General features: G+C 39.4%; 2 protein-coding genes across 3 annotated transcripts; one reads left to right on the top strand and one right to left on the bottom strand.

Annotated features, from left to right (window-relative positions):
- The first annotated feature begins 2,590 nt into the window (after nt 1–2,590).
- Nucleotides 2,591–5,361, top strand: LOC116251522 (homeobox-leucine zipper protein HAT5-like). Its single transcript, XM_031625842.2, has 3 exons — nt 2,591–3,113; nt 3,677–4,047; nt 4,831–5,361. Exons 1-3 carry the CDS (start codon nt 3,032–3,034, stop codon nt 5,197–5,199), a joined length of 822 nt encoding a protein of 273 aa, XP_031481702.1. The 5' UTR covers nt 2,591–3,031; the 3' UTR covers nt 5,200–5,361.
- A 2,413-nt stretch (nt 5,362–7,774) lies between these two features.
- On the bottom strand, nt 7,775–27,485 carry LOC116250845 (methyl-CpG-binding domain-containing protein 9). 2 transcript variants are annotated; one of them, XM_031624796.2, is made up of 10 exons: nt 26,740–27,485; nt 25,788–26,499; nt 24,407–25,522; nt 23,589–24,284; nt 21,522–21,824; nt 17,896–18,231; nt 16,046–16,144; nt 13,378–13,800; nt 10,327–12,894; nt 7,775–8,544 (listed from the first exon to the last, which is right to left on the bottom strand). In XM_031624796.2, the coding sequence occupies exons 1-10, from the start codon at nt 27,240–27,242 to the stop codon at nt 8,305–8,307; spliced, it is 6,996 nt and encodes a 2,331-aa protein (XP_031480656.1). In that variant the 5' UTR covers nt 27,243–27,485; the 3' UTR covers nt 7,775–8,304. The 2 variants fall into 2 exon arrangements, with proteins under 2 accessions (XP_031480656.1, XP_031480657.1); XM_031624797.2 differs by having other exon boundaries at nt 25,788–26,496.

The raw sequence follows: 27,485 nt of genomic DNA, 5'->3' as shown, positions 1-27,485 counted from the left end.
TATTTCAAGTTATTTTTTCGAAACAAGAATATTGCGTTCTTTAAATGTTTGTATCGAAAGCATATGTTCTCAGAATATAATATAATGTTCTTCTTGTCAAACGACCTCTTAATGTTTTTATTCTGTTCGAACAACAATTAATGTGGAAGATAAGGTCTACCATTAAATGCTAACCTATGCATAAAACTTTGGATGTGAAGAGGGTTGACCTAGAAGAAAGGTTTTCATAGTGGTGACTAAATACAAGTTTCTGGTAAGTTGGTTTGTTCAGAAAGTTGAGATTCCAAAGGGAAAAAAAAAAAGGTTCAAGAAAGAAAATAAAAAAGTTGAGCTTGCATTTTGCAACCACACACGTTTTAGGATTCCATCACTTTTTGTTTTGGTTGGGCCAAAAGGAGACCTATTTAATTTCTTCTCTTTTTTTTTCCCTCTTTTCCTGTCTAGAAAAATAATATCATATTATTTTAAAAAATTAAACATTTCATCATTATCCAGATCCACTCTCTGACAACTGGCCTACACATGGGCGCACCATATTTCTAGATCTGATCCATAAGTTTATTATCTATATAATATTAAAGTATCTTTTATGTATAGATTCTTTCTTACATTCAGCAACAGCCACCTCAATTTTGGATGTTGTGGATTTTCTTGAAAATGATGAGATGTCTTTTATATTACTAGAAACCCCTGCATAACATTTATTTTGACTTCTTGTCCTAGACTTTTTATCTCCAAACAGTTTAAATCCAGACTTTTTGTCTCCAAACAGATTAAAATCCAGTAGTAGCAGTCAATCAAGGGGCATAGCTCAAACGGGCAGACTGAAACTTGTAATGGGGCGTGTCTCCGTTTCGACTTATCGAGGGTTAAAAGTATCAATAATGGAGTTGGGTTCTACATGCAAGTTGAAGTATACAGCAATAGTATTGCCTATTATTGATGCAGCTCTGGACCATAAGAACAAGAAGAAATGGGAGCTTCGGCTCTCGTTTGCGCAGTGGGATAGTTCCCCGCTCACCCAAATCCACTAGTGCCACAGATTCAAGTAAATATTAGGGACCAAAAGGTGACAGATGAAAATGCATGAGAAATTGAAAAAAAAAAAAAGAAAAACCCTCTATATAAGGACAACAAGATACAACTTTCAAGGGGTGTTTGACTGCCCATGATATAAAATCTTCACCATTTGAGCACCACGAATTTAAGATTCTACCATTATCCCGCCCATCTTAAATTCAACCTTTTTTTTCCATACAAAAAGACGAAATAAGGATATCAAGTTTAGACATTAAAATCCTTAATTCGATGAACTATGAATTTTATCATGATTTTCTTGCTATATCAACAAAATCATAACGCATCAAATCCATAGATTTTAAACTTGAAGCAATCAAATATCCCTTAAATGCAAAAAACTAATTAGCTTTGAATAATTGTCCCTCGTATGAGTTGGCCTCGCATAGTGGCGCACTTACTTGACATGCCTTTCAATTACGTAATTTTTTTCACAAATTATGGTTGGATTTTTGTTGTAATGAATTTTTCCTCGCCGTTGCCATGTTTGGTTCCAGAACATCATATCGATCCAAGAAAACACCAAAGTTGAAATCAAGTCTTCTATTCTATTTGGGTTGTTTTGCCCTTCTTAGTTTTACGTTTCCCTCTTTTTTGTTGCCTCTTCCACTAGAGGGAAAGCGAGAGTCAGGAAAAGCTTTGATTCCTGGCTCCACCTCTCACATCCTTAAGAATATTTCCACTTCTCTTAATATCCGGATTACCGTGGGTTATCTAGATTTTCCTTTTTAATGGTTGGATAATTATATCCTTCTTATCGTTGTTGTGTGTGTGTGTGTGTTTGATGGCGAAGGAAAAGATGCATCTCCCGAACGCTTCTAGTGGCACAAATGACTAAAGCAATTCCCTAAAGTTTCACAAAGGCATAAATGGTGTGCGTCTTTCTCTTTTCTCTTCAATTGGTTCGGTTGGTATGCCGTATACAGCTTGCCTTCTTTGATACAGCCTTTTAAAATTGACTATATATATATATATATTATTGTGAGAGACAAGATTATTTCTCTATGAGAATTCTTATGAAGAAATCCATAAATACTGTGATTTTTTATAGGTCGTTTGACATTAAAAACAACATGTGAATGTTTCATGCATTTATCTCAGAATTAGGGTAAATACATCAAGTGTGGTAAATACATCAAGTGTTTCATAAATTTACCTTAATTTTAGATTCATGAATGAAACATATAAAGCCCTCATAAAGCATAAACTTATATTTTTTGCCCCAAAAAAAGCAAATGGTAGAATGGTCATTCTAAAGATAATGCTTGGTGAAGGTTTTTATTTAAAGGGCATTTTGGTCATTTTGTGAATTATAAACAATATCAAGAAGTATTATATGCCGCTTGGATTTGACATTTCCGGCCCTCATGGTCAGATTCCGATCACCTGAAAGAAAAAAAGCGACACAACAAATACATAAATTATTTAGAACGATTTATGAAAGAAGGGGGGCAACCCATCATGCTAAGTAAATTAATTTATTTAAAGCAGGCGGGATTCGTTTTCTGCCTCTTTTTATACCATATCGCCGAAGATCAAATCTCTTAGTTGCCTCCCTTCCCACCACCACCAGTGGCAGAAAAAGTTCTCCCCACCACCTCCCATCCCCATCTTTCGCTTTTGCTCCCCAACAACCACCACCACCCTTCTCCCTCTCTTGCCGGCGCCGGAGCTGATCCCAGTCGCCGGAGAATTCCAAAGTTAATTCCCTGGCGTCCGTGATGGGATTTGGTCTCTCTCCTTTACAGACCTGGATCAGGTTGCTCTGGAGCACCAGCTTTTTTCGCCACAAGATCGTTGTTTTTTAGTCTAGAGGCTTTGAGGGGGAGGAGAGAAAGTTCGAGAAAAAGCAGCTAGTTTGTTTTGTTGGTAGAGACGGACATATTGGGCGGTTCTGTTCTCATAACAGTCATCTCGTCCAAAAGATCGTATCCTTTTGGCTGAATTCCGACGGATGGATTCCGGCCATTTCATCTTCGGCGGCCACTCAAGAGACATGTTCTTCACCGGAAATTCCAGATCGCCCGTTTTCCGAGGTAATCTTTCAGTCTCCGCTTCTGCTTCTGCTTCTGCTTCTCTTCTTTATTCATTTCTTTCTTGTATGCGGATTATTCCTTAACTTGGGAGGGTCATGAGCTTCTACCAAACCCAAGAATCCCTCATTCCAATCTCGATCTTCAGGCCTTGACCTTTTCTTTTTCTTTCAACCCTTACGACCAACGACGAGTGCGTAAGAGCAAATCCACTAATTACCGGTGAGAACAAACTAGTTCTTAGGCGTCTCCAGTTTGCCAGTTCTTAGAAATTCATAGTATACTTCACAGATCATTTAAATTTTTCAGTAAGTGTTCATTTTGACCAGAGTTCCCCATAGAAAGTTTCGTGCATGAGAAGATGAGCTAGCGGCTCCCTGTGACGGAAAACGTGTAGAGGACATATAGGTCATTGTTTCATTAAAGTATGGGTGTCTATGACAATTGCTTGGTGTTTCACTCTTGCTTAGGCGTTCCTTAAAGGCTTTAGCTTAATCGATTTTTTTGAGGAAAACTGTGAATTCCAAAGGTACCCCTAACGAAAGGTGTACAACTTTATTTTGAAGTGACTCGCCCGGTGATGGCCGTGGACTCCATGCTGAGCCGGCCGTTCTACGGCGTGCACGACGACATGGCGGACGACGAGTTCCTCGACGAGCAGATGCCGGAGAAAAAGCGCCGGCTGACGCCGGAGCAGGTCCACCTGCTGGAGAGGAGCTTCGAGACGGAGAACAAGCTGGAGCCGGAGAGGAAGTCGCAGCTGGCCAAGAAACTGGGGCTGCAGCCGAGGCAGGTGGCGGTCTGGTTCCAGAACCGGCGAGCCCGCTGGAAGACCAAGCAGCTCGAGCGGGACTTTGACCTCCTCAAGTCGGCCTACGACTCGCTGTCCTCCGACTACCAGGGCCTGGTCAAGGAGACTGAGAGGCTCAAATCGGAGGTGCGTACCGTATCGGAATTCTTTCCGGTCCACGTCACAATCCGAGTCGCACCTTTCTTCTTTGTCCACCAAATCAGGCCACTTTTTAAAATCGCACAAACGGTCAAAGCGGCGCATGGTTTCCTTTTTTTTGTTTCGAAATGTCTAAACTGTCCTCACTGGCTCCCTGCATTTCCAAATCAATTCCTTGATCCAACAAAATGCTGGATACGGGCCGGGCCCGATATTTTCCATCCGTTCACAGGTCAGAAGAGATGTAAATGGGTTGGATCTGATCCATTTGCATTGCAACGCCGCTGATGGCATGACTGTAACCATCCGTTCCTGAGGAGGGTAAGTTTGACCGTGGGAACATTTATTTAATGGGGCCCACGTCAGCCACCATCCCGCCGGGGCCCCACCGTTGGCCCCTTAAAGGGTGGGACCCACTCAAAATCTCTCACTACTCCTGCGAAAGTCCAAAGCATTTCGGTCACTCTGTTGTCATTCAGCATGCGTTGCTTCAATTATCGTTCGAGTGTTATTCTTCTTTTGAATCGTAAATAGTGAGATCGTAATATTTTAGTTGACAGGTATAGTGTATTTCAATAATATCATCAAAAATCAAATTATGTTTAGGAGTGTTTGATTACATGAAAATTTATAAGTCACTTAAATCAATAAATTATTAGCTTTTAAGATTTCTTTACCCATATATGTATACATGTTTTCTTTCAATTTGAAGTTTGTAGAGCTAGTAATTTGTTGATTTTCCACATTTTCGTTCCTGGTTAAATGCTTTAGGTTGCAGCCCTGCAAGATAAACTGGTATCGAAGGAGACGGGGAGCCCAAAAAATGGCAGTCTCTCGCCTGAAACCTGCACGGAGAAGTTGCAGTGCAACTTTGATCAAGAGGGCCTAAGCTCTGGAGGAAGTGTGATCGTCGACGAAGACGGGCCGCAACTCATCGACAGCGGGAACTCGGACATTCCAAGCTATGTGTATGTGGAGGGAGCGCAGTCGGGGGAAGACGACGAGAAGATGGGCTCCTCAGACGAACAGCTTTGCGTCGAAAGCATCGACGGCAGCGGTGCCGGCTATTTGGCAGGTGTCTATGGCGTTGCAGGGCACGCAGAAGATGAACAGTTTGGGTGGTTCATGTGGTGCCAGTAGGGAGCAAGGTTCTTGCTCTTGCTCTTAATGGCGGTGAATAACAGTACTTGGGACAGTATTAAGCTTTAACCATGAAACTCTAGGAGAGACGCTGATAGCTGTCAGCTATATATGTCGCCTATATATCTAAATAAATTCTTACGAACTCCTGTTTTCTTTTTCTCCTTCGATTTCAAACTGGAACCCCGTGTGGCTGTCATACATATCATCATAGAAATAATTAAATATCACGTTGCAAAGAACACGCAGAAAGATGACACGCAAACCTTTTATATATACATCAATTTAGGCCCAGCACTATATATATATATATATATATATCACCATCCGTGCACATCCAGCTCGATGCATTCGAGCTGTCAAGCTATGTGTTGGAGATTGGCCAAGGCACCTGATCACAATTAAATATGGAGGAACAGATCAGAAGGATAACCATTTTAACTTGAGGTCAAGGCAGGAGAGACATTGAGATATGATGATATATAAGAAAACAGGGAACGCCATTTCTTAACTAATCCTCCTGATCTACGGTCAGTACTTCCTATTTTTTAACTTATCCAAGGCTGCAGCTCATCGATTTGCCTCGGATCCCAAGTCTTTGGTTCGTCATTCTATCAAATAAATCTCAAAGAAAATGCACGCACACTTTTACTTTAAGGTAGAAAAAAAATGTATATATCTTTAAATTTAAATACCGTTTTTGATAATATTAAATGAAAAACATCTGAAAAAATAATTAAAAGATGATACATGGCAGCCTTGAATTGGCTACTAAATTGAATATATTAGCCACCAATATTAGATTCCAATCAAAGTGTTTAAGCCCATTCCTGGATGTGTTCAGTTTTCCTATACACTGGGACATCAAACTTGAGCTGTCCTCAGCTTCTCCCGCTCCCTCTCCGACGGCCGGTGGCCCCTGCCATCGCAAGCAGGAGGCCGCTCGGCTCTCCCTCCCTCCTGCCACATCGCCCTCCTCTGATGTGGGTGAAGGGGGCTATGTGGGTGGAGGGCGACGGTGGCTCCCACCACCCCCGCGGGGCTCCCCTTCTCCACCCACGATCGTGGGTGGAGATGGGGAGCCCCGGCGGCTCCCTTTCTCTCCGGTGGACTGCCGACTGCCGACTGCCGCCGGTGGTGCAGTTTTTTGAAAAAAAAAAAAATTTAAAGTTAATCAAGGCCATCCATAGATAGATGGTTCTGATTCGGCGTATGATTCTGAATGGTACCAAGGGACCAAAAATGAACCATCAGATCAAATGATAAGTCGTGGTGATAAAGTCTCGCTGATGCGATCTATATTTCTTATGCAAGAGTTCAACAGATTTCAAAACAGACCAAGACGGTGCTATGACTTGAAAGAAATTGACAAGCATGTGCATTTTACCAAATGCTTACAGTTCAGTGACGCAAACAGCCACGTCCTCCTGCCGGAGGGGTTAGATTGACGACTTTCAATTAATAATGAGAGGGAGATATTCAAGGGAGTTAGTGCAATGGTCGGAGAGAGGCTGCTAAGCAACCAGTCTTCATTTCAAACTCCTACAACTTTTTGTATTGTAAATAAAGAATTGAAGCATAATCAAAACGGTACTTTGAGGGCACTACAAAGCAACCCTAAACCCTAAAGAAATGAAGAGAATGGAAAAACTTCACCTTCACTCAAGTGGTGAGAATAACCTCCCTCTTGCCCGAACAATGAGAAAGAAAGAGGGTGTGAACTGGCTGAAAGCAAATTGTTCATTTCCTGCACCTTCTCAAAGCTCACTGTTAAGGTGAAGAAAACTACTCAACACCAATCATAACAGTACAGTGAAGAGTAGCGGTCAGGAAATTTGAATAAGAAACATGTGTCATCTGTTGACGCCTACCAAAGCAGATACATGATGTGGTTTGTGCTCAATGCCCACGGGTTGAAAACAGTTCAAGTAGAGGAACGCCCACTGCTTGCAAGTTACATTGAAATTCATAATGAGTGAGATAACCGCAGTGAATGCGCCAAACAACTTCATGAACTTTGACTTGTGAGCTGCATCTGAAATGGGAGGCTATTCAATGGCAGCAACAGCCAAGACCTTAGACGTCCATCATTCTCTTGGATTTAAGGTGTGTAGAATCCCAGTTAACAAGGTGGCAAAACTGCATATTCAGATGTAAAATGGATTTGCAGGAAATAATGCATCACATGAGAAACAGCTGGGGTAAAATGCATCACATAATCAAGTAGAGATGCCCATAGGAGGCCAACCACCAGCAGCTTTTTGCAGGCAAGGACGAAATGAAGGAGGCCTTTCTTCTTTTTCAGATACTTTCATGATTCCCAATGTACCGCATAATCAACTTCTTGACAATTTAAGCATTCCTAAGTATTACTTTTAACTCTTTAGATCGAAAAAACAAGGAGACAACAAAAACAATTCAAAATACGAACTTCAGCTTTGATTACAGGGCTGGCGTCTACCCACAACCTCTCACAATTAGCAGCATGCATGTACCTCATATGGGCATCCCTACTTGAGCGCGCACACCCACACACACACACACACACACAAAGAGAGAGAGAGAGAGAGACTCATAAAGAATGATACACTTGATTAAACTCTCAACGAGTTTCATCCCTGGGTTACATGATTCTTTGACGTGTATGTTGGTTTAGAACCTGTTAGCGACTTACTCCCATTCAAGGAAAAAATTGCCAGATTCTTCTGGTGACAGCTACCAGAAGCTCTACAGTCATTCTCATATAGCACATTCTGCACAGCTACTGTCCACCCTGCGTGGTGCTCTTGTTACCATGTTAGCGTGATCTATATACACGGGTGCAGAAGCAATGGTATCGCCACTGAGGAAGGTGGCAGGGAGCGGCAGAAGGAAGCAACATCAAGTCCAATCTTCAATTCAATGGAACCACGAGCAATTCATTAAGAGATAGATCTTCAATTATGCGAGGTTTCCGCCAGAAGATCAGCAACCAATCCTTAGATTTCCATTCAGTAATTTGCTGTGGTAGACTTGTTAAAACTAATAATTACCCAAAAATTTGGACCCACGGACTCATGGAACACAAAAAAACTATTGCCAAAGATTGGCTGTTGGTGCCCCTGCTCACGCATCAGAGTCCTTCCGTTTCCTCCCTGGCTTCACTATCTTGGAGTTTTCCTGAGGGTCTGAACCAGGGCCTGCCTTCTGATACACAATTGCAGCATCCAAAGCATATACGCGAAGTGCAAGTGATGAAACTGTGGATATTTTTATGGCTGCAGAGAAGGATGACCAATACCACCATCCGTTTCTCATAAATTCGGTTTTGATCATATTCTCAAATATGATCGTTGCTTGAACCATCTGAGCAGTCATCAACAACCAAAAGAACAAAAATAAGGTACCAACATAAAGAGGCTCAGCATATACATTATACGACATTTTTTAGCTATGAAACACTCAGCAGGGGAAGCCTCAGGAGATGCAAGCAAAAACTAGTAGAAATTAAACATCTGACAGATGCAAAAGGGCACGTAACAAGAATAAGGGTTTTTTTTGTTCTTTTTGGGCATAATCTGGGACACCTATTTCTCTGGTAATACCAAGACTGGTTCAAAGTCAGCTCTAACATAATGATCAGTATAACTTCCTTACGGTTTACTGAAGTTCATAGTGTTTTGGTTTATCTAGAACTGCTGGCATTTACAAATACGTTGGGGCATTTGACGGGACATGTTAAGCAGCTGTTGAAGTTGTATGATATGGAGATGAGGAAAAAAAAAGGGGTTCTATTCCAGCCCTCCTCCGTATGAGGTGTAACCTTCATCATTCATCCCAAAAATACAAACCATAGGTGTCCTGACAGAAATATCAATGCAGGACAAAAACAAAGAAGCAGGTCCACTTACACCCAAAGCCACATAGATTAGAACCTCTTATTGTCTTCAGAAATAAATCCAGGTATAATTACACCCTACACCTATAATATATGAACCATATACCTCCCACTGCCATCCATTTAGATTATTATTCTTATTAAAAAGCAAGCGAGTTTTTAAGCATCAGCATTATTAGTATTTGAAATAAGCATGCCACTTAATAAAACTCGTATTCTGTAAAAAAACAAGCTGTTCTATAAGCATCAGCAAAGCATAATATACAACTGGACTATACTCATCCAAAAAGAAAAAGCACAAATCAGAATAGCAAGGAATATCCATAACATATTATTCGCATCAGAAGCAAAGTTAGCAAGTAGCTATATCTCTCTACGGTGACTGGTAAACCAAGCATGTTTTGTGGTACAAGTATTCCAAGATAAGCACTAGCACAGTATAACCTGAGCTACTCGTCCAGAAAAAACATATGGCAAAAATAGCAGCCAATTTCAAAAATGTTTCCGCATCAGAAGAACATTACCAGCAATTACAACCAATGCTTATGCACACATGCATATGAAGAAACACGGATACAAATCACAGACATGCAGAGGCAGACAAGTTAAGCAATAACCTTTTTACAGCATAGATCAAGTAGCAAGGTAATGTGGTTACTGAAAAGTGAAAACAACCCTTGTTGCTTGCCTTTAATTAGACAGGGACAAGGAATACAAGGCCCAAAAAAGAATCAATCTGTCTTAATCTAGAAAGCTTACAGTGATGCATGACAGGACAACAAAAGCCCCCAATCTTCATCTAGCTTAGATCAAAGAAGCAAGACGGTCCATACTCACAGAAATAATTATCCCAATATCATATTTTGTAAAGTGTATAAAAGTTAACTTGAACACTTATCAGACATTGAATCACCACTATTTCTATACTTTAACTATCTTAAACTGTGCATCATGATAATTCATAGACCAACTAAATACATTAGTTCATAGACCAACTAAATACATTAGCTTTTTCCTTGTATCCATTTGCTGTCTTATTAGATAAGCAATTTTTTTGCGGAACTCAAAACTCTTCCATAAGGTTATCAAGAAGATAAAATATAGCAAAAACATAAAGAAACAACAAACTTAGTAAAGGGTGCCCCATCTTGCATATGCATCTGTATGTGTCAACAGAGTTTATGGTACAAAACTTACAAAAAGGATATTAACCAAAGTTTGTTACAAGTATTAATTAAAGTTTTTCATACCTCAAAGATCGATTCTGCAGATTTGACAAGAGAACGCCAAGCACGTCTCTTTGATAAAGATGATCTTGATGGCCTCATTGCTTCATCAGTCAAAGCTGCATCCATATCAAGCAGGTTCATTTTAAGCCGCTTTAAGATTTGGGAGCTCCTACCAAAGAGAGGCCTTAGTGAGATTTCTGGAATTACACACTTGTGGCTTGGTCCGGCATCTGATATTCTGTCATTTGAAAGACCAAATGCCTCCGCCTTGTTATCTAAGGTAGTAGAAATGCATCTTTCAAACTTTAACGCCCCTCCATCACCCATGCTTTCATTTACATCTGTTCCCATATCATTCAATGATAGCACACCAGTCAGAGCTTGATTACCATCATTAACCTCTGCTGCAGAAATAGATACTTGTTCTTCATGAGTAACCAATCTTGACATTTCATCAGTTTCATGTGTATCTTCATGAAACCTCTGAAGGGAAGAATCAAAGGTAGATGAAAAGGATGGAACCGGAACAAATGTTGGGACACCACCAGATCCAAGAAGCCCTATCTCTCTCACTATCTCTTTGTTAGAGTCCTTTGTGAAAAATTTATTAATGATCTCTTCAATGTCATAGGGGCAAGGTGCACTCTTCTTCCTAAATTTGCTATATTTCAAGCTCAAGCCTATTCTACCATTCTTTGATGTCTCCAACAAATCTGCATCTTCAATATGCTCAGTATGACGACTACACTCTGACTTCATTCCCCTTCCCTTGGAAATTTCATCGTTTTCCTTGTTTTCCTCTGTAACTGAATTACATTTTCCATCATTATGCTCCTCAAGTTCAACACTGTTGCAAAAAGTATGATGGCATGAGATGCAGTGATAGCGTGAAGGCCACACTGGCTCCAAACATTCACATCTAAACATTCGCTCCTCATGGGATATCTTAGTCTTTCTTCCACGCCTCTTCAGTGCATCCCCTGCATCTGGTTCCAAGCAAGGCCCATACTTCTTCTCCAATAAGGCAGTCGCATGTGTATTCAGAAACTGAAAGGACAATGTCTTCTCACCACCTTTAAGAGGCAGTGTCTCGTCTGCCTGTGGATCATCTGAAACAGAGGTACTAACAGGCAGAGGCCTAACTCGCTGTAGCTGTAGATCCCATTCTCCCAAATCCACCTCCTGAGAGTGGCTGCACTTCAACCAGTCCATGAGTTCATGAATTTCTGAAGCAGTTTCATAGATAACCCATGGAAAAGGAGAACCTAAAATTACAGCATTCTGTACACATTCAAACACACTGGAATTCACAGATAGAAATCCACGCGCGGGACTCAATTCTGTAAACGTTTCCTGTTGAGACCTTCCGCTGGAAGGAACACTAGAAGAAGAAGGTAAGTCAGACGAAGGTTTCAAAAGGGCATCTGTAGCCTCACATGGTTTCCTTTGGTCTCTTTTCACCTGCATGCTTCCATCAACGACCAGCCAAGGATAATTGTTGGGTCTGCTAAATGCCCAGTAGAGTCTACCAATAGAATCGCGACCCAAAAATTCTCTCCTCATGCAGACTTTCAGAAGTTGGGTTTCTGTATTGGCAATTGTTTCCTGCAGCTGCAGGATTTGTTGTCTTAATGGATCAGCCACCAAACTACAAGCTTCATGAGGCTCAGGCTCAGTCGTCCCCAAACATATATTGTTGACATGACCATTCAACAAATTATCTTGGGAGAATTTCTTTGTTGAATCCACTGAATATCTGTTTGGTGCACATGCCACTGAATTGGCAGAAACTTCTTCTGGGAAAGAGGGCCTCACCTTTTCTGACTGATCCATCTGTTTCACAGCAGATAATGGCATCAACTCACTCTTCTCAGAATTCAGGTCATGAATCTTTTCAGCACTATTCTGTAAACAGTTTACCACATTTGAAACATTTTGAAAGGCATCCCCATGTTCAACAATGCTAACCCGATTAAGCTCCTCATTCTGGTGATTTCCACCTAGTGCCGGAAGACGAGAATTTTTTGGGTTTTCTTTATCTATTTTTCCAGACAGCAAGAATGGAAACATGCTGTGCATGATATCCTTACTTTTAAAGGTACTCTCACTATCTGAAACAGGAACATCCGTAGGCATTTTAGTAGATTGATCGGCAAAACCACCAAGATGATTTGCTTCCATGCTTCTGGGTAAAAGGTATCCCACATGCTTATTAAGACCATTTGATGCACTACCCGGAAAAGGAATGCTCAGCTTATTTAATGAGTTATTCTGCAAATAACCAGAGAATGTCATCCTCTGATCAGATCCATTTGTAAGGAGCTGATGCTGTCCCATCATTTCACACATAAAGCTACCAGCCTGCCCTTGACCTCTCAGATCTTCAGTAACTCCATAAGATTTGTTAACAGTTTCCTTGGCCATCTTGAGACTAAATTCTTCCCTAAGGCACAGATTTCTCCACTCTATGGATTGCAAACGTAACTTGCTCTGAAGCTCGACAGAAGAATCTTGACATTGCTCAAGGTGTTCGCGGATAACAGCAGAATTCAGTGCTTCATCACAAAGAAATTTTAGAAGAAATGCCCTCTGCATTTGGAATTACAAAAGCAGTATAGTAAGCTCACATATTAACATATTACATGTCATGAATCTTCCACGGCTTAAAAACAACAATGTTGCATTTATTTGAGAATATTGAACTAAAATAAGCTAATTGACATTCAAGCAAATCATATTGCAAATAACTCATTCAACATAAAAAATACAAGTTACAAAAATAGGTCGTGACAATAACATAGCACAAATAGTTTGTCAGTTATTTCAGACCTTACTCCATATAGACACATAATGGCCTTGTTTTCTCAAAAAGAGTAAGACTAAATTCCCAAATCAGACATTTTTATAGTCAACAGGTTTTTGGATTTCAGATTGTTTCCTAGAAACATAGATAAACACAATTTTTAGCACAGCAAGAAAGCAAACCCAAGAAATTCCTGATTAATTTTGCTTGCATGTAGCACCTTTTAAACATAATAAAGATATTAAGTTGCTAAGCAGCAGGGCACGAACCTCTTTGATGCCAAGTTCCCAATATTCATTTTCTTCCATTACAGAAACCAATTGATCCAATGCATCTGAAAATGCACGAGTATCCACTCCCTTGGACTTTTTCCTTGTTGTGTGTTCCTTTGCCGCCTGGAATTGAGAACCACTCTGGCCACTAATACATGATGGGCAATACCAGTTTCCTTCTGGTATTCTTGCAAGTGGAGGGCTCAAACAGTAAGTATGATATTCGGAATCACATGTATCACACAGTAACACACTTTCATCATCCTTGTCGATGCCACATACTTTGCATACACCTTCTTCCCAAGGAGCTTTAGGAATTTCATTTCCATAAGCAAGAACATCTTGCAAGTCTTTTTGTGCTTCTGAACTTATACCATCAGGACCAGCATTTCCTTTTAGTTTCTGGATGAGGCCAAGGACCTGTAAAAGTGGTTTTGAAAACTTTAAGACAACAATTTCACATTTAAGTATGTTTCACAGCATGAAACCAAGAAAACCAGAATCGATGCCTGAAGGCGGCAGCATAAATAATGGAAGTCAGCTTTTATCTTTCAAAATATTGACCATCTCATCATTTCATTTAATAAAAGCTTTATTCTACAGACAACAAGATTTCTATTTTCATTTGTGTTCATACTTTTTAGTGTGGTTAAAATCCATGAACATGCATACTGTCAAGAGTAAGTAATGTCTCGCCAGTTTCTTTACTATGGTTAATGTCACTTAACGGCAAGCTTGCCCTCAACCGCTGATAGAAAATGACGCATAGATGAAAAATCCTTTTACAAGAGCATTAGCTCTTTCTTATCCTGATTCAGCAACAGCCTGCTCCATGCATATTTCAAATAACTATATGTAACATGCGATGGTGAATGGCCATAAAATATCATAAATCCCATTAAACACTTTTTGTTACAGAGCATATCCTTATACATCTAAGGGAGTGAAATAATTTTAAGGTTCCACTCATACACCAAAGATAAGGCTTTCCTGGTCCCTTTTCTTTTCTGTAAAGATTTCTTCAAAACGAATTTTTTTTATGACAATTAAGTAGTTCAAGCCTTGGGCAGTTAAAAGTACAAACCTTTTTTTTCTGCTTCACAATAGTTTGAGTGTGGGAAGATCTATGTTGTTAAGTTTTAATCATTTCTAGTGAAAATATGCATTCTGTTACAGCATTTTTTTTTCTTACTCCAGCACTCAATGTTTTATGCAAATCATGATTTATTAAATGTTACATGACAGCTTCATCAGAAAGATAAAAAACAAAATTCACAACCTTATCATATCCTATATTACATTAATATATCATTCTTATTCTGGACCACTTATGACTTATACTCAACAATATGAATTGTCACACTCTACATCAAATGTTGCTACCAGTGCATGCACAAACACATACACACACACTCACCCAAGTGGTGACAACAGAGATTTCTTATAGCTTAGGTATAGAACACTTCAGTCACAGGCTTATTTGCAGGACTTGCACATCATAGAATAGCATTGAGATATATGAAATTGGATTTTCTTGGAAAAACTTCAGACATAGACACATAATATAAAAAAATTGTGAACCCATTTTGTTTTATCTGAAAAGAAGATGGTACTAAGGACCTTAAAAATGTGAGAGAGTGTGTGTTTGAGAGAGAGAGAGAGGGAGACAGACAGAGACAGAGAGAGGTTAAGAATTTATATCCACATCAGTGAGAACCAGAAAAGCAGCCCACCACCACTGCACCTACTATTTCAATCCTGTTTCAACACCTGAAGGGAACAATTTTTTTTTTCTGGGACAATAAAAGGACCTTACCTCATCTACTACCTTAGCCTAAGAAAAAGGACTCACAATTGATATCATAGTTGTTACCTTATTGAAAACAGTATTTGGCAGTTCATATTACTGCCCTTTATTGTTGTGGCAATTGGGATTTCAAGTATGTCAAAGAATAATGATAAAAGTAAATCAATCACAATTATTTGTTAATATTAGTTTAACTACATTCAAGATGTTACAAATGTTGGAGTTGGATTTCCATTTATCACATTTATTGTTTGGTCCTAATATTTTCAAAGCGCCACAATATTTATGATTATAAAAGACCAAAGTAGCAGTTGTTGACTTATTTCAATGTGTAAATTTTAAAGGCCTCTAGGCTTTAGCACTGTACAGCACTAAGATAACCATTCTAGCTTCTCTCCTAAAACAAATAGAAGTTACATGATAATGCAACTATCAACCATCAACAGAGAAACTGTATGTAGAGAATATTTCAAACTATTGTATTTTACTAACTTTTAATTTTCATTTGATGTCACTATGGCGATAAAAGACTAAAGCAGAACTGCAGCAGTAATTCAGTGAGCCATAGGCTTTTAGTTATCTGGCACAACATTAGGCATCATGTAACAATTGGTCTAACCTAAAACAAGTAAACGTTTTACAGGATAAAATGCAGCTGTCTACTGTTGAGAAAGGAATTTACACATAGGAACTAGAATGCATCTCTGAAGTTATTTCTGTTTACAAATGGATATACTAACTCTGATCCTAGTGCTGGCATTTACTTTCACAGGAGAAGAAAATTTATGTCTGCTATCACATCTAACTAAGTGTTTGATACTACTTACAAACTCCAAAGGATTCATACAAGAAGCAAACCTCTTTTACATATAGAGATTCAAAATTCTGTGATAGAGATTCAGCCAACTGAAGGAGTTCAGGCCTATCACCATAAGCTGTGCTAATATTACTCCAAACCTGCTGACAAAAATGAAGGTCGGTCAGGATTCCAGAATGGGAAAAAATAGCTGATCAGATATAAGCAATCATGCATGATATCCCTCTTTTCTTGTCACTGTCCTAACTCCAGACTCCAGAAGGAAATCGCATATTGACAATGCCCAGACACAAGCGACAGAAATCCATAATTCACAATAGAAAAAATGTCAATCTATGATGAAAATGTATAAAAGGGAAAAGTACATTTATTCCTGCCTTTCAACACACGCACACACATACAGATATGCAAACTCAGGCAGAAATTGTCAGAACTGGCCACATAAAAATTTTCCATTCCTAAACAACTGGGCCAAAAAATCTTGAAACTGAAAATAACTAAGTATCACAAATTCAATTCCTTCTATCAAACAAATCAAAGTAGAGTTTTATCTGCAAAAACAGAATTCAGCATCTAAACCTAACAGATAATTAGTACCAAAATTCAGGTTTAAATTATAGAACCCATGATATTGCAAATAATGGCCACTTTTATGCACTTGAGAACAATTTAACCAAGTGTGCTGACAAAAAGAAAAACCATATAAGAATAAACAAGAACGCAGTCAACAACAATTGACCAGTTAGAACAATTAGCCAGTTTACTTCATGACAAGTCTACACTATCATTTAGTATGACACATCTATTTCCAAGTAGCCTTGTAAAATCTAGCTAATAGAATCATTTCTTTTTAAACCACTGAAAAAGAGCATGCTTTTTCTCTTTCTTTCATGCACTTTCAGATAAATGCACTAGCAAAAACAGAAAGAAAGTTAAAGGTGAACACAAATGGCTTCATATTTCAAATTGGCCATATATGAAATATGACACAAGCTACTACATCAAGAAATTTTTCTCCCAACTCCCTGCTTAAAATATGAAGAACAGCTATATCAACAATCGAACATTAAAGGAGTGCACATATTGTCATGAGACAGAATCCAAGGGAATCATGGATTGCTAAACATGGAATGTGGCCCAAAAATTAAAAAAAAAAAAACATTAAGGTAAAGCATTTGGAGATCCAAAGAACCATTCGTAAATTCACATTCACATTCGTGAAAAAGATTGAGCACAATATCCAAATGAGGATCATAGTTTTCTATCATCAAAAATCCTTTTGATTTTTTTGCTTATATCCTTCATCACCGTGCAGCAACGTTATTGGTCGAATCCTACTATACAACACCAAAATTTTGAAGCCATTCTCTTTATCTAGGATAAGATAAGCACTCTGTCAGTTAGATCACAAGCACACTTGCCCCATTGGTTAGGAGGGGAATGGAAGCACCAGGTTTTCTTTTATTGAGTTGAGGGCACACATTCCCCAGATACATCTGATGTGGCCTATTCTCTAGTTATGGATCCAAAAAGGTGAACATAAGAAGGGAGGAGTTGCAGGAACATGGATCAACAATGTATTTTGGAATTGGGTACACTTGTTTGGTGGTCAAGAAATAGTCATACAGGCAAGCTAAGTTGCCTATTTTTTTTGTGACATACTTTCTCTATACCACTATCTGTCATGGGTAAGTGACCAAATACTAAAGATGAATATGGATGAAGGCAAGGCCCCAACAGACACGTACACATCACAAACAAATAAAGAATTAGAAGTACCAAACAACCGCATTTACCTACCATCAACATCTAGCTAGGGAAATATTTTATATTAACATTGATTAAAATAAAAGCACTGGAAAGAAAATGAAAGGCGGTAACATGCACGTGCCTCCCGAACATCTTCAAGAAAAGCTTCATGCATTCCACCATATGCACCCACTGCCAACCTCAAATCAATTGTTCGAAAATCCAATGGCCGAGAAACCATTGCAGGAGCTCCAAGTATCCCCTCATCCTCATTATCATTTGTGCTTACGAGAGTTGATCCTAGTAAATTGCAGAAAACCTTTCCTTCATCTGCAGCAAGGGAATTGCGTAGTACAGCCCGACATTGTTTCATTATTATTTCAGCACATGAATGACCACTTCTTTGTTTTCTTGCTTTATCAGGTTTGCGGTGTGTTCCTTCTCCACAAACATCAGCCAACAAAGAGAGAACAGCTTTCTGTACCACATAGACAACAGAAGATTGGTTACAGCAAATTTTAGAACATGGATTGAATGGAAAGGATGAGTTTATAACAAGGGAGCAGGATTGAATGATACGTAGATGAAACTAATGATACCAAGGGATTTCAATATAGCATCTCATGGCAGAAACAGCAGCCACATTAAACATCTACACAATAAGCCGCTTGAGATGTCATTCATCTGCAAATTTATGAGTACATAAAAGTATCTTAGACATTTATGGTCTATAGATTAGTTAACGCCTAGAGCCAACGCCACCCTATCAGAATATTTTAACTTTCAGATGACTGTTTAGCTTTTGTTGTTCGATTTTGATAACAAAAAGCAACAGAAAAAAAAAAACAGAACCCAAAATAAAGAGACCAAGGGTTTTCTCAGAAACATATCAAATTGACAAAGTCCAGAAAAGAAACTTTAAAGCTAAGATATATCTGCATCCAAGATAATATCTGCCTTGCAGTTACAACTTAGAACTCAACATTCATGCCAAGGAGAGAATTGCACAAAGAGGATACAATACGAGCATCATCCAAGCAGTGTCACAGAAAACGCGTATTAATCGAAAAAAATGCATTAACCATATAAAACAGCAATTAGACGCCCAGAAAATAAAAAAAACGTGAAAAAAAGGGCGTATTATACACTTTTTTTTGTGTTTCTTTCGTATTTTTTATTAATTTTTATTTGTTTATAATTTTCAGGATATATGTGACAATGATAAATACCAAGTACAGATCTAAGGGAATGACCCCACACTGAAACAAGTCAAAGGAATCCAGCTCCAATGCAACAAGCCACATCATAGAAAAACAAAAGGATGCAAATGCGGCGCTTCCAGTCATCAAAAAATAAGGTATTTACATAGGAAACTAACCAACTTCAAGATCAGGTCTGAAGAAATAAATAGAAAGTTCCTAAGCATCAACTGAGACAATCAGGACATGACATGTAGTGACGATTCAAAGATTAATAGACCACCTATGAAGGAAAAAAATAAAAAGTACCAGTTAATCATAATCATCAGATCAACAAAATATTGACCAGATAATCAAACTAAGCTTCAGAAGTAGAATAGATATTTACATACATAAACACATATATAAAATACCAAGATTACTTGTCTAAGGATGTGCAATTCCATCCAGTCTTTCAAAGACATATGGATGTTCTCAAAGTAGAAGAATATATTTCAGTACCATTCCAATATTATTCCCAAATTGAAGTGTAGTCTGAGACATCATTTTCGACACCAAAATTGTGCAAGAAATGCTGTTTATCATGTTATTAGCACCCTGATTTTTTTTTTTTTACCTGAAAAGAACAAATAGAACAACTTAAACATCTCAAAAACCCATTAAAACAGGCTATCTTGTTCGATTTAATGCTATTTTCATATTTCAGTGTTGGCACAGTGCAGGAGGCAGAGCTCGGACATAGAATTCAAATATGTTTGTGTCAAACATTATTCGGTTAGTATTTATCAAAACCACTAGACTTCAACAACAATGAGTACATGGTATAGGTGTGGAAGACGTGGCAGGTAAAACATAGCAATTTCAGAAAACATAAGTTCAGGGCCTGTCACTGTATATGTGTACACATTGTGTGGTGCACACATATACATAAATAATTCCATACAATGATTTTCAGAATATAAATAAAATAATGTCATATGGCTACTTATTCAGTTACAAAATAAATTCTCATCCTTTCAATTTCCCAATTGATGTTCAAAAGATAACTAGGGAATTCTAGACTTAGTCAAATGGTTAGCTTGAGTGCATCTGGCATTGACACACTAACCTGTGCCACAATCAACACCTGAGCCTAAAGCCACATCATGCTGCATTAGTGTAGCACAGTAGCAGTTTCAACCTTTTCAAGAGACCAGGTGACAACATTTCGCTGACTACCACAACTAATCACGTTCATGCAACATTTGACAACAGAAACCAGAGAAGCACCATATCATATTTCTCTAAAAGTGAACGTGATTCGTGAAAACTACCATGCAATATAATGGGCCATGTCACCAAGCACATCATCCCAAGCAGGCAATGATTTTATAGTTTACCATACCCTAATGCAGCAAAAGAAGCTTGCTCCCAAAAGGCTTCCTTCAGTAGGATGGGACACATTATTTCCGAAGGGTAAAAAATCATACTTATTTCTTGACTTATCACACTTCAAGATTTATGCTTCCTCCTTGTTTGACCTTCTCCCGCACTTCTCTTAAGATTCCTCTGATACACCTCATGTGTTTTCCTTTTAGATTTTAAAATTTTAGTGTGCAACAAAAGATTGATTTTGAAAAGCAAACCTTATAAAAAAATTGTTAAGGTTATAGGTTTTGCTGTTTTACAAGAATTTGAAACCTAATGTTTTGTTGCGTATGGTGGGAACAAATTTTTATTAAATAAATTCAAAAACTGTTTCAGAAGCCTCAAAAAATAAATAAATAAATAAAGCCCAACAGTTTATGTGTAAGTGCGCACTATCAAAAACTGTTGTCTCAGGCTCAGCGTAAACAATATGGAACTTACTCATGCAACATGAACATTCTCCTATACATGCAAGTACCCATCTAACCTCAGGATACCAGTCTTCAAATACTTGGCAACTGAACTGAAGATGCAGCAACTATAACCACAAAAAAGGTCCAATTTTTGCACAAAAAGCATCAGTATTCAATAACGAAACTGAACCGTTTTGTACCTAAGCACAAGCAATGAGAATCATCTATCCAGATAATTTTGCATGCATCAAGTGCATTCACATCCAGTAATGATCCATGTGAATTTGAATGGACTATTATTACTACTCATACAATCAAGTTTTGGTCTCTTGCCAAAAATACTTGATCATTAGTTAGAGAAGCAAGATTTGATTTCCCCTAGTCAAACATGAGGACATATCTGTGTAGCATAATTTACTGGATGAACTTCCCACATGAATTCAAAATTTATGCACAAGTACACCAGACATAGGCAAGTCATGGCAATAGAATAGAATGGCATTACATGGATTGTACATAAGAAAAAAAAAAGTTATTCTTGATTTTACTTTTTTGTTGTCCAATCATACAACTGAAAACTTAGCATTTTATGTTTTTACAGAACTAGAGAATGGCATTGTTACAAAAGACAACATACATAAAGAAAATGAACTGATAATTATCCACATGAAGTACAATAAAACAAACAGAAGTTCCCATAGCGTAATGATGCAATTGACCATTCAAGAGAAAAAGGGGGACAGTTTCACCTTGGTTGGCCCTGAAGCGTTACCCTTGTAAACTTCTTTGCTGATTGAGTGCAATAAGATTTCTCGTGCCCAGTCAGGTGGATTTTTTTCAAGAGCATCATAAACACACTTTCTGATTCTTGTCCCCACATTTGTTGGAAGCTTTCTAACAGGTTCCAAAACCTGAGCCCATTCTGGCAAATCACCACTAACATTAGCTACCCTTTCACATGCACTATCCATTTCAATATCTTTACAGTCCACCGGAGCAATAATATCCTCATTTGCCGGATCTGAAACTTGTTTTTCAGCCTCTGCAAGAAGCTGAAAACATATAAATTAGTTTAAATTCACTTGCCAATAAACGACTTGATGAAAGCTCCTGAGTAAGAGAAACAACCACAGTTAATGCAATAGCTATAACCAAAATCTGGCTCTTTTGAAGTTAGTTTGAGAAGTTGACAACTCAAGCTCAAGGATTAATCTTGAGTTCTATCATGCTTCTGTGAAAGAAAGCATAAGATATGAGTGAAGCCAAGCAAAATATCTATGTTAAGCACACTAATGGATGGTTCCACCATCCAATTCAGCTTATAAATACAGATCCATCTAGGAATGAAGATGCAACCACGGCGTTATACCATACTCATATGACTAAAATATGCAAAGTCCACTTTTGCACCTACACCCCATCTTCTAGAGGCTAATTCTTACATTTTTGAGTTGTTTTTTCAATTAATTCTGTGGACATGTCTTGTATCAATTGTGTGCCAAAAGGCAGCCATTTAAGTTTTCCAAGGGCTTCAAAAATCAAATACCCATAATATAACAGATTTATATAACTAGAAGCACATCTTTATGTCCAGAAAGTACAGCTCAATATGCCCTTCCTTTAGCTCAAGCACCTCCCGCCTATTCTTCCTTCATGATTCCCACAAAAAGAAAAAGGAGAGGAGGCAGCCATCTTCACGGACCTCAGGTGGCAGTCATGGTCTCTCCTTCTCTCTTTGACAAGGGGCAGCCACCCTTGAGTAGCATCGGTCATAGTTGCTGTTGCCATTCCATTTTCTTTCTGTGAAATTTACAGCAAGCTAGACGGACACCTGGCTCAGACAGCACAAATTTGAATTTGTTCTACTCTATCATTTGAGTTTGAATTTATTGAAGGTAAAAGGTAGTATTTCCAGTTATATGTCAATTGAACATTTTTTATTTCTGTTGCTTTTCCCCATCCCCATTGTTTTCATGCTTTTCCTCCATTTTGATTCCCTTCCAAAAAACCCTTTGTATAGAACTTGATAAAATTGGTTTTCCCCATATCTTCAGCCATATCCCAGAGATATAGCTCTTCAAATATGTCTCAGATAGACCCATGATGTGTAATTTAAACATGAAATTTTCATTGTACTATCCTAACTACAGGGTCAGCTTTTGAGCGATTTAAACTATAGGAGAAATATTTGCCTTTAGCCGGATGACAATTAAGATTGATCAATTTGTTCTCCATTGTGTAAAAGGAACTTTGACCATAAATACTTCAACCATATTTTAAAATGGTTCAATTCTAGTGTGTTCCATAAGAGGACGAATGGCAACAGGAACACTATGTGAGTGTTCCACGAATCTGCCCTAAAGATTGGGGCAAGTTCATGGAAGAATAATTCTAATGTTCCAGGAACCTGCCCCAATCTTTGGGGCAGATTCGTGAAACAGTCACAAAATGTCTCTTCTGACAAACGACCCCTAAAGTTTGCTCCCACTTCTTCTACTTACCTAAGCTTGGAATAAATGTCAAGCAGAAAAGAAAAAGGAAAAAACTAGCATAAATTGATGAGCTCAGGATAATCTGAAACTCAGCTCTAGCCTGAGATTCTTGAAAAAATAAGCCTCAACAGCTTAAATTTTATGCTCAGCCTTGCTTAGCTACGTCTTTTGCCATGCCTATTTAATGAAAGAATAAACTGTCACAGAGATACATACAAAACCAAGCAAGAACTAAATATTGGCATCATATTGGTAATATAAATAGCATGTGTATGCAAGATGATGAAAGTTCCAAGCCTGAAAGAAGATTACAGAAAGCCCTACCAATGCATCTGCTTCCATTCCAGACAAACCAGCAAGTGCACCAGTCAGAACACCGCCATCTCCTCGTAGGCAGCGTAAGATTTTTGCACTATCACGACTGGTGATCTCTCCAGTCTCATGTGTACCATCCATAGCCAAGATAGCTAAAACATATCTCCTGGATAACTCTGGCCAAGTTAATTCATTAATAGGAAGGACATCAGGTTTTGGTTTTCTTAAAGGTTGTAAAACTTCTGAATCTCTTTTTCTTCCTCGCTTGGGTCTTTGTTCCCCAGCATCAGCATTAGGGTCCAAAATTGCGGTAACCTTGTATTGCAATTCACCGACTAGTAACTTCAATAGTGCAGTATGAGCTTTAGCAAGAGCTACACCCGTGCATCTGCCATAGGTACGTGAAGCAACTCGACCTTGTGCAGCTTCATTCACAGACAACGTCTCTACTTGAATGAATGCATGTTGGTTCTCCTTGCTGATTGCCAAATCAGATTCATTTTCAGGTGACAAGAAATGGGAACTAAGATTACCAGTTTTATTTTTCTCGGCTAGCTCCCTATATTCTTGAATTTCCTTCTCAAGTTTTTCAAGAGCGCTGGGCTCATTAGGCCATGGTTCAATAAGCTCTTCTTCAAGTTCTTCAAATGACAAAGGTTCCTTCATGCCAAGGACCTCATGAAAACGCCCGAGAAATTCCCACATCTAAATTAAAGAATAGCAAGATGTTAATTAGATAAGGAAATAAGAAAAGAATGAATAACAAAGCATTCCGTTAATTGTATAGTGTGTTTCACAAAACAAAAACGAACTAAATAAGACCATACCTGAAGAACATCACCAACCAACTCTAATGGAAGCTTTGTACTCAATGGCCTGCCAGGAGGAGGGGCCTTTCCCTTAGTTTCATTTTCCACTACTGAATCCAGATTTCTGGATCTCTTTAGGCTCCGACATAATTCATCTGAGGTGCTTTCTGTTTCACAGTGAACCTCAGCCTTCCGCTTGGCAAGAAAAAATCCACTTCCAACCGTCTTTGAAGCTGCTGGTGAACACCTTTCAGCAAGAAGAACATAGTCAGAACATGACTGAACTCCAGATGACTGTTCCAGAAGTTCCTGAACAAACTCCACATCCAATCCAAACCTATCCTGGTTTAACCATTTTCTTAGTTCCTCGCATGATGTCTCAAGATCACTTTCACTTTTAATCACCTGAGGAATGTGTTTAGGACCAGTAGAACTGCAGAATTTTCTCAAATTTTGAACACTTTCTCCTGCCCCAGCATTAAAGAGTTCCGGTAATGGTGAAGACAATTCCCTCGTATCACCGAGATTATGGTTGCAGCAAAACTGCAATACGCCTGACTGCTTGAAAATTTCAATGCACGCATCAATAAGTGTTTGAGACACCATACTCCATACCGAAGAAGATGACCGTCCTTCCACAAAAAATTCACCAATTTCATCCATATAACATGAATGCTGCTGCAATTGCTCCATATATTCAGAAGAGAGAGATCCATCCGGTTGACAATTGTTTCCTGGACCCTGTAAGGTATAGCAACTAGGAGAACAAAGTTCGCAGGGATCATGGAGATGCATTTGAATTGATTCATCCTCATCAAAACCTAACTCACAATAAGATTTCTCAAAACCCAATTTCTGATCGTTGTCGATCTTCTCGTCATTAATATTTGAAATAACTGTATCGGCATCTGGCATGGAGGTCACAGTGCACGGGCATCTTCTCACTTTGAACATGGGTCCAAACTCACCCCCATCAGTAATGGTGCATGTGAAAAACGACCCTGTTATCCTATCATGCCAGCTAGATTCATATCCAACGGGCCATATCTGATTAGTGTTATGATACAGAGGCCGGCAATCAATTTTACCAAGATGATGAATAAAGAAGTCCTCGTATTGAATTGGTAAATTGATCTGGGAAGGTGTAACCAAAAGGAAATCTAGTTAATTTTCAGAAGAGACTTGTCTGCATTTCAATCTATAAAACATCCTGAACCAATGTTGGAAATATAAAGACATATGCCAGTACACTGAGTCTTTAACGTCATTAACAGTCTGTTTACATTGAAAAGTGAATCTGTGTCGTGAAATTACAAATGCAATAGCATACAATCAATGCAATGGAGTCATATTTTTTTATATGATAACGTATTGAAATTTAGGAAAGTTAAGTCCTTACATTAGGTTTTGAAGGGCATGAATTGTTCAGCTGCGCAGTAGCTTCGATTGCATTCCCCTCATACTTCGGACGGCACACATTTGGCTCCTCCATTTCAATATCAGAACAAATCTCCTCACTGCCGCTTCTTGTGATATCTGGACCATCCATACAAGTGTCTGTGGTCACAGAATCCAGACCAGCACATTTTAATCTCATTGATTCCCACCTTTTTCTGTTGAAAGAAGGCAGACGCTTCTGTCCAGATGCAAACCCATTTCCAAAATCTTTAGCTGGTTTCAGCCCAAGATACATAGCAACTTCACTCATCGAGTAGAGCACCTTGCCCTCAGGTGCACAATAAACTGCACCTGCCTCGGAATTAGCCCCGCGCTGCTTGAGTTCAATACGCCAACCTTCTCCCAGAACGCCGTGGTTCTTTGAAACATAATCTTCCAACGCTTCTAACAAAACATCCTGCTGCAACCTACTTGCTGATCGAGGCCTACCTCGACGTTTCGGCTTCGCCTTAGCGGTGATACCTGAAACCACATTGTCCAAACTATTTCTATCCGTTCTCGCCTCATTGCTGGTCCTCTCGTCCGTAAAACTCCGTCTCTTGCTAAAATCTGCTGCAGTTGAAATTTTCCTATTCGATAGGTCGTACCCATTGCTCATACAGTCCATTTTCGACGACCACCGTGAGAAAAAATCATCGTTCGACATTTGGCTTCTACAACCATACAATATGTCAAAGTGGTGTCTTTTTGTGTTTGCCTACTTCACCAACAATAGAAAGAACCCAGACCAACAAGTACAAGTACAGAAATGGAAGAAAGAGAGTCTTGATCATGAAAACTCCCAGAGATTTTGAACTGGCAACAGAAGGTACATATTTTACCCCCGAGACCAGCTACCCAAAAGAAGCAGCGGGAAAGAAGTGCATAAAAGGAGAAAGATAGATGATGGGTACCTCGAGTTAGAAGTTGCGGTATCTTCACCGCCACCGCCCTCAGCGTCGCTCTCGCTGTCATTCGGAGGCAAAGCGTTAATGTCCAACAACCTTACCCCACCGCCACTCTTCCTCCGCTCCCCGCTGGCGCTCACTGCCCCCAGCCCCCACCGAAGGATCCCGTCGCCTGCCTCCTCGCACTCGCCGCACAACCAGTCCTCCAGCTCGACAGCCCGCCGATGCCGCATCCTCAGGCAGCTCAAATGAAAACCCCGCTCGCAACCGTCGCAGACCAACGTGCTCCCCCTCGTCTCCGGGCGGCCACACAAGCCGCAGGCAAGCACCTCTCCCACTCCGGTCTCGCCTGGGTGTTCAGCCGGTGCCCCCGTCGCCGGCGCTACGTTCTCGTGGAGCCGCTTTACGACGTTGTAGGCGTCGGGAGGAACGGTCTCGGGCATCTCGTTCAGATCGATGCAGAGGAAAACCCCGCCTGTCCTCGGCCGGATCTCATCCTTCCCTTCCATCCTGGTAGGCGCCGGAATTCCTATTTCCGGCTGCCCATCGAGAGCCTCCCCATACTACCGCCAAAACACCAAGATCCCCAAGAAATAGCCGAGTCTTTCCTGTTCCAATTTACAAAAAGAATGAGAAAGAAGGGGGAAACAGTGGGAGTCGGGAGAAGGGGAAGAAGAGAATGAAGAGAGAGAGAGAGCGAGAGGTTGCTTCCGTATTTTTGTTGGGTCAGGGTGAAGGTAAAGGGAAAAAGT

This window comes from Nymphaea colorata, chromosome 3, assembly GCF_008831285.2.
Source record: "Nymphaea colorata isolate Beijing-Zhang1983 chromosome 3, ASM883128v2, whole genome shotgun sequence".
NCBI classification, from domain to species: Eukaryota; Viridiplantae; Streptophyta; class Magnoliopsida; order Nymphaeales; family Nymphaeaceae; genus Nymphaea; species Nymphaea colorata.
This window is presented reverse-complemented; position numbering and strand designations above follow the sequence as displayed.

Coding starts and splice junctions, on each gene's coding strand:
- LOC116251522 (XM_031625842.2), top strand. CDS start 3,032: ATGGATTCCGGCCATTTCATCTTCGGCGGCCACTCAAGAGACATGTTC. Junction 3,114..3,676: donor CAGATCGCCCGTTTTCCGAG/GTAATCTTTCAG, acceptor TTTATTTTGAAG/TGACTCGCCCGGTGATGGCC. Junction 4,048..4,830: donor CTGAGAGGCTCAAATCGGAG/GTGCGTACCGTA, acceptor TAAATGCTTTAG/GTTGCAGCCCTGCAAGATAA.
- LOC116250845 (XM_031624796.2), bottom strand. CDS start 27,242: ATGGAAGGGAAGGATGAGATCCGGCCGAGGACAGGCGGGGTTTTCCTC. Junction 25,523..25,787: donor CATGCCCTTCAAAACCTAAT/GTAAGGACTTAA, acceptor ACACCTTCCCAG/ATCAATTTACCAATTCAATA. Junction 16,145..17,895: donor TTCTTGAAGATGTTCGGGAG/GCACGTGCATGT, acceptor TTTTGTCAGCAG/GTTTGGAGTAATATTAGCAC.